The sequence below is a fragment of the Convolutriloba macropyga genome, chromosome 10, assembly GCF_964194025.1.
Source record: "Convolutriloba macropyga chromosome 10, txConMacr16.3, whole genome shotgun sequence".
NCBI lineage: Eukaryota > Metazoa > Xenacoelomorpha > Acoela > Convolutidae > Convolutriloba > Convolutriloba macropyga.
In genome coordinates this window covers 51286124-51293967 of record NC_134477.1, presented here as the reverse complement: position 1 = coordinate 51293967, position 7844 = coordinate 51286124, and the positions used below count along the sequence as shown (strand labels likewise).

The 7844-nt window shown below is 34.1% G+C and overlaps 1 protein-coding gene across 2 annotated transcripts in view; it reads left to right on the top strand.

Annotated features, from left to right (window-relative positions):
• Window positions 1-2083, top strand: part of LOC142348663 (uncharacterized) — a 35148-nt gene extending 33065 nt beyond the window's left edge. For both annotated transcript variants that reach the window (XM_075400096.1, XM_075400095.1), the window contains exons 4-5: window positions 877-1007; window positions 1664-2083. In XM_075400096.1, coding sequence (XP_075256211.1) covers window positions 877-1007; window positions 1664-1918 — 386 coding nt within the window. In that variant the 3' untranslated portion in view covers window positions 1919-2083. The remainder of the gene's footprint in view (window positions 1-876; window positions 1008-1663) is intronic.
• Window positions 2084-7844: the final 5761 nt, after the last annotated feature.

Genomic DNA, 7844 nt, shown 5'->3' with positions numbered 1-7844 from the left:
GTACTTAAAGCCTGATGAACATAATAGTTTTTTAAACTAGGTATTTTTACACATCGCGTGAGTCTAATATACTCTTTTTCAACCAAAGATTTTTACTCGTAAGTAAACAATAACAAGTGCCAATTAAAGCATGATCAGAGTACTATCCATCCAAAGAACATTCATTGTTGATTAATTTAATAAGCAAAACAATTATTATTTATTTTAATTCACTCGCTTTATTGGTCTGTCGTCAGCTTCCGATATTGTGTACATATTTTTTTAAAAGAATTCACACTAATTTTTATGAAAAAATTAGTATGCCGTCAATTTTAAGAGCTTCAGTTGAAAATGTTTCTTCTGAAAAAAAAAGTAAAAGAAATTCTTGGATGTTGTTTTTATTTCTAAACTTATTCTAAATAGTCAATTTATTTTAGTAGATCAAATTTTCAAAAACTACATTTTCGACAGTAAGTCTTTTTTTACTTTAATTTTTGGCTGATTAGTGGCTGAGGTACAAACTAACTCGTTCTTAATTTTCTGGAAAGTAAAGTATAATTGATGAGTTTTTCAAAAGGGACGTCACCTAAACGAGCTGTAAAGCTTTTCTGACGTACCTCTTGAAAACGTTTATAGTTATTAATTGTAAACTGTTTTCACGGAACTTAATTCAATTCAATTTTCAACAATCAATTTATTCTAAATAGTCTTTTGATTCTGAAAATAGCGTATAAGCCAGTTTAACAAGTAACGATTAACTAATTGTTAGCACTTCTTGATGAATAGAACTAAAGTTCTGCTCAATTTTTTTTAATCATGCACATTCTTGTAAGTTAAATGGAAGCAGTTAGATGAAAGAAACGAAATATCCAAAGTCACAATTTTTAACACTTTCAGGAGAACTTTGCTGTGAGAAACAGTTTTCGATCTACAAACAATTTGGACAGAAGAATGGCATGACACCCTACGAGTACTTAGACGTTGTGATGAACTTCACAGACCACAACAGAAAACTCAACTACATCAAAGTACATGTCAAGTTATAAAACTATCAAAAACTCAGCTGGTCTAAAATTCCAGCTGTTCTAAAAACATACTGGAAACAGAAATCGCGAAAAAACCACAGTACGCTAAAAACCAATAAACTTTAGGAGCTGGAACCAAACGGAAAGATTATTTCTATGTTTTAACAGTATTTCTTAATTTAAAAATTGAACTGAAAATCCAGCTCTCATTTATATTACCCCTATTCAAATATATACAGAAAAAATTTAGAATAATAATAAATGTTTTGTTTGATTAGCATATAAATTGATATCGGGTCCAAATGGCGGGTGTGATTTTCTAACATGCCATTTTTCATGAGAAACATACATTGCCGTGGTACAATCAATTTCAGAAGTTTGAGGTCAGTAGATGTTACAGTCATGTTTTCATGGCTGGCAGAATTTAACTTCTGATATCTGATTGATAGGTCAAGGAGATAATGATAACGCCCAAAATGTAACATTGGAATCATTGGAATCAGTTTATTTTTGTGGCCAATAAATAGCGGCACATTAATACAATTCTTTTTTTGTAAGTTTCTTGATGTTTATTCAGAAAAAATTACGCAATCCCCGAGGCAATCAGTTTGTTATTTTGGGGTAGTTTTTGGGACAATAGTCAAGCTATATTTTTTCAGGGTCATTTCGACAGACATCTAAGCACGAACGTCATCATTGAACTTGGATTTGGAACGGGGCCACTGAAAAAATCAGGACTGAATCAAAATTGCTCAATGTACATGCTCACACCAAATAGAAGCGGTGATCTCTATTACTTCATAGGAAATCAAATTGACCATTTTCTCAGTTTTGATTGGTTCAAAAACAACATTATGTGCGATGAACATTGGTGGATTTGCGAACGATATCCTCCGCAAAACTTAGTTACCTAGATACGAATATTATGAAATGCTATGATTTTGCTGGTTTGTAGACGAACTCATGCATTTACGCTGTGACAAAGAAACTGGAACGAAGTAAAGTTTAGTTAATTTTATGTTTAAATACAACTGCCCGTAGTTAATCTAATTTTAATTTATTCATTTTTTAGGCAAAAACCATTTTTCTGTATTGAGTATTTTTGTGAGCAAAAGAAATCAAGCAATTGATTTTATAGATGAAATGTTAAACTCAAGTACCATTGTTTTGCGTGTCACATTTTCTCTGGAAAACTGTGATTTGGTTATTACAAAACTAAAAATGGTCTGAATATAGCAACTGTCTCACAAATCATATAAAAATTTATATGAGTCTTGCGAATCGGGTTAACAATGCATGGTAGAAAGCAATTTTGATGATTACTACCCAGGTTGAGGTCCACACCCAAATTGGTTTATGATCAGACTCAGTCGAGCGCCCAGCCGTGTGTTCCCAGACCGAAATTACAGGGTCTGGACGGAAGTTCGAGCGCACTACAGTCTGGACAATGGTCTGGAAATGGTCTGAAAAGAGGTAATTTTGGTTTGAAAAGTCTGATCTTATGCGGATTCGAGCACACTTGAGTCTGATCGTAACCTCTTCGATCGCACTTTGGTCTAATCAGAGGCAAATTCGAGCGCAATTGAGTCTGAACATAACCTCTTCGAGCGCACTTGGGTCTGATCATAAACTCTTCGAGCGCACTTGGGTCTGTTCAGAAATGTTTTCGAATGCAATTGGGTCTGATCAGGGACCATTTCGAGCGCCTAATTTTTTTCATTTTTTGTTTTTTTTCTACTGAGAGATGTTGGCTCAGCCAAGAGACAACAAAAAAACAGCGTTCTGGTCAAGGACTCATCTAAAGTCCGATAGCTCTGATCAGAAAAAAAGTCCAGCTAATAGCAAAGGCCTGTCTCCTTTAGAGGAAAATGTGATCAACTAGAGACAACATTGTTTCTTATGGAAAGCTGTCTAAACTCATTCTTTGAGTCAGAAATATACACTAAACGTCACAAAACTAATTAAGCGCACCAGAACGTGGACATAGCTGACAAAATATAGCAATACTTTGACGTTTATGCTGATAATGAACAATATTTTACAAAAACTTTCTACAAGTTGTTACAATTTTTCAAACATTATCTGCGTAATTTTACACGGTGTTTAAACGTATCGCGGACAACATTTTCAAGCTTGAGTATTCTGTACACTCAAACAACCAGCCCATCCAGAAATGTTGCATTAAACTTTTACCATACAAGACTAGCAATTGTCTGGGATCATTTAATTGCAAAAATTGGTGGATCTGTTCTGCCCCCTCCCCCTACCAGCTTAGTGGAAATGTAGCTTAGGCCTCCCCTTGCGCACGTGCTATTTTACGTAAGTAACGTGCTGTATAACAACAGGCATGAATGGGGCAGAATAGATTACCAAATTAGATACCTTTGAGTTACTTTTTTCAAATAACCATGGTTCTGGTAGTGATCCTCCAAAATGTTATTCTAATTGACAAGTGAAATTGGTAACAGCTGAAAAAGTTACAGTTTAATTGTAAAATTTAATTTTCCAGTAGTCATTACAATTGTGAAAAAAGGCTGCACAAAGTATATGTTGTCAAAATCTCATTGAATTTTTCATCCCAAATTCTTAGCTCTCGTGAATCAATCTGACTAAAAAAAGTTGGAACAGAAATTAAAAACAAAGAACTGACTCAAAGGCTGAAAAGCAATTAATGAAAATGCTAAAGAGATCACTCATGAAATTGCTATCATTTTTTGGCCGAAAATAATTAATAAATTGTCACTATGATCAGAACAGGTTTCGAGCGCGTTTTAGTCTGACCATAATTGCTTCGAGCGCACTTGAGTCTGACCATAGGCTGATTAAGGTCTGGGCAATGGTCTGCATTTGAGTCTGGCCCATGGTCTGAAGATGGTCTGATCAGAACGACTTTTGTCTGAAAAGTCTGACTGGAGACCCTTTGTGTCTGCAAAGTCTGATCAAAGGTAACTTGGGTCTGGGAAGTCTGGTCAGGGTTCATATCCGTCTGGAAAGTCTCATCAGAGATAATTATGGTCTGGAAAGTCTGATCAGACGAAAATTTGGGTCTGGACCTCAACCTGGACAGGAATGGGTTGAACAACTTACGGTCCACTCAGTATTTATTGCACTATATCCGAACTCTCAATAACCTCAGCAATGTTGGTAAAATTTCCATCTTTTACTGAAGACCTAGCAAATCAGTTGAATCTGAGCAAAGAGGTGATTCAATTAAAAGCATAGTCCGGGTCAGCAATGTGCTGGTCTTGGCTACCTGAAATTAAATTTTTGGAACAAGCAGTAGGCAAAATATAATCACATGAGTTCCATTATTTTGTTTTCAAATAAGCGTGGTCATGTGTGTTTGTACATAATTTTCCGAACCCTCTCATCCACATTTGGACCTATTTGTATACCAAATGAGGGAGAGATGACAAAAAATTCAAATATTTATATACTATTCGAAGGCAATTTTTGTATGGTCATTAAAAATATACCATAAACTCAAAACGCTAATTTAAATAGAAGATGCCATATTAGGAGATTTATTTGACTTGCCATTAATGGGACTACGAAAACAAATAAACAATAAAAAAACAAAAAGATTAGTTAAAACTCAAAGCATATTTTAAAAGAAACATTTTGAAACAAAGACAGAATGGCATCAGACAAAACCAGTGGAGTCATGCTTCAGCACAAAGAAGGCCGTACTTGTACTTAGGTAGGTAGACTAATGAACTGTTTGAAACCAAAAAATCAGAGGGCAAAATCATCATCAGCTTTAAATAAAAAGTACTGAAAAGAATCACGTGTGATTAAATGGGAAACCAATGCAACTATTCATTAGGATGGCTATTCTACCTGTCATAAATAAGATTGACTAAAAATTGACAACAAATGCAGTTTAGACTTTAAAAAATCAGAAATAGTTTACAAAACCACACAGTTGAAGCCCCTACGACCACAAGTTATTAACCGGAAAGATGAGATACGCCCAATTGTGCCAATATTGAACATCAAGAGCGATATGCGAAAGGAAAATTAAAACTATCAAAAATTTTGAGCAACATCCATAACTGACAGTTCTTTTTTGCTATATCAATGAGAACTAATGATTACTTTGAAAAAAAAAGATAGGACCATTCACTAATGAGAATAAATTGCGTGCCGACAAGAAAAAACAAAATTGGTGTGATAAATGTTTAAAATCACATTGATACCTCTGAAAGCAGCTAAATGCAAAATCATTAAACTTACAAGCTGTCAAATGAATCTATGAAATCAGTCCACCAGAACCTCCATTGTGATACTATTGTGATCTGTCAGGATACATATTATGTCATACGACTCCAAACAGAACATCAAACACCATCCAAAAAGGAAAAATTCAATCTAATATATATGGTGTTTTAATTGTTGCTATGTTGAACATCAACAGGGATATTGCGAAAAGACAATGAGAACTATCAACAATTTTGACCAGCGTTAGCAACTGACAATTTTTTTCAAAATTAAAAACAGTTTTTTTCAAAAAATTTTTTTGCAATATTATTGAACACTAATGATTACTTTGCAAAAAAGATAGGACCATTCACTAACAAAAATAAATTACGTGCCTGCCGACACGAAAAAAAAACAAAAATGGTTAGAACAGTGTTAAAAACTACATTGATACCTTTGAAAACATCTATATGCAAAATCATTAAAATTATAAGCTGTCAAATGATTATTTGAAATTAGTTCACTAGAACTTTGATTGTGATAATGCTATGACCTGTCAATAAACATATTAGGGCATGCCACTCCAACCAAATCATCAAATTCTTTTAAAAAGGAAAAATTGAATCCAAAATATGCGAGAGAAATGTATACCGTAATCTATTCATCGAAATTATTTTATATGTTTATTTGGTATTTTTTCCGAGCCAATGGTCAGTAACTAATGCATAAGTATGACACAAGACTAAAAATCCACAACTAAGTGTAAAAAAGTCAAAACGCGTTTACAAGAGTCAGCTACAAGTTGACTGAAATAAATTTGAAACAGCGATAGCGTTCCAAAATTAAATTACGCTTTTTAGTTAAATAATTAAATGGTCTTAAAACCAAGAGTTGTCATCTCAGGGCATTGGTAAAACCTTGCATTATTGAGACAAAAACCCCAGGAGTTTATAAAGGAGTTGATAAATAAAATTTTCCGAAATCGTTGTCGGAGCAAAAAAAAACAATAGCTTTTCTCTGGAAGCATACTGTTTGTTCACTATGCTTCATATGAACATGAATCAGGTCTCTCATTATTGGCGTTTCAATATCAAAAACATGGCTGTAATTAGCATAAAACAAAAAAACATTGCGAAAAGAATATGGCTGAGAGCGCCTCATTTAGAGAGGTTAAAAACATCTTATTTGGTAGCGGAATTACAATGAGCCCTCATATCATCAAATAAGAATTGTATCTGTAGTTGTCAGAAATTTTCAAAAAGTGGGCTATAAAGACTTTTGATGCAATCTTTCAAAAAAAATGTGAATTTTTAAAAATTTAGCCAAACAAGTAGGATCAAACAGTTCAGCGACCCCAGCCACCTTTTAATGTGAATCCAATAGCAGTTTCGTAAAAATGTTACAGTGTTGCAGCACAATTGATGATAAACTGAACAAAAACTTATGAGAAAATGTGAACAAAGCAACGCAAATCAGACAAATGTTGACAAAAATTTAAACCTCAAAATTTCTTGAGAAAAAAAAACAAATAAAAAAATATCTCCATAATTTGGTATTCTATGTCTAAGAGAATTATAATGATTTTTGTGCAACTCTCTCAGAATATATGTCGAGCAGCCGGTAATGAATTGAACAAAAAACATACCCAGTTGTTCATACAATTCCTATCAACTCAAATGTGGTGTCGGAACAATAGAAGGATGACTGTTTCGCCGGACTAAAACAGCCACTGTTTAAAAAATACAATACAATGATATCATGATTCAATAGTTTTTGCTGCCTATCTTTTTCAGCAATTCCCGTAACGCAAATTTATGAGACGAAATAATTCATTGAATGGGATTTAGTTCACGTTCAACAATTTGATATGTATCTGAACTCAAGTGGGTTTGAAAGCGCTTGCTTTGTAGAGCTTTCTCAATCAAAAACGAACTAAATCAAGTTGAAGAAGCAAGTTAAAAGAGAACACAAACGGAAGGCTTACAGCATTAACCTCTTTTTTTTCACAACAAAAATCTGTGGCCAATTTTCCAGTGTTCTTGTTCTCTCAGATTGATGTGCAAAAACCATGCCAGCTCTGATCAGGCCCTCTTTGGTAGCGTACATGCATCCGTTCAAGGAACAAAGTATAACTCAGCGAGAGTATGATCTAGAAAGTCAAAAGTCTGATCATGGCCGTATCCAGACACTGCACGTTCTTACCCAGGTTGAATTCCAGACCCAAATTTTTTTCTTATCAGACTTTCCAGACCGAAATAATTTCTGATCAGACTTTCCAGACGGAAATTAAATCTGATCCGACCTTCCAGACCCAAGTTGCTTCTCATCAGATTTTCCAGACACAGAGGGTCTCTGATCAGATTTGCTTCTTCAACTTTCATATAAACTGATGTTTGCAGTATTAAATTCATCTAAAGAAAAATCAATCATAAAAGCATTTCTAAAGAAAAACAACTGTTGAGTACAAATGTTTTTTAATGTACACTTTAGTATATATTTCTGACTCAATGAATGAGTTTAGACAGCTTTCCATAAGAAACAATGTTGTCTCTAGTTGATCAAATTTTCCTCTAAAGGGGACCGGCCTTTGCTATTAGCTTGAATTTTTTCTGATCAGGGCTATCGGACTTTAGATGAGTC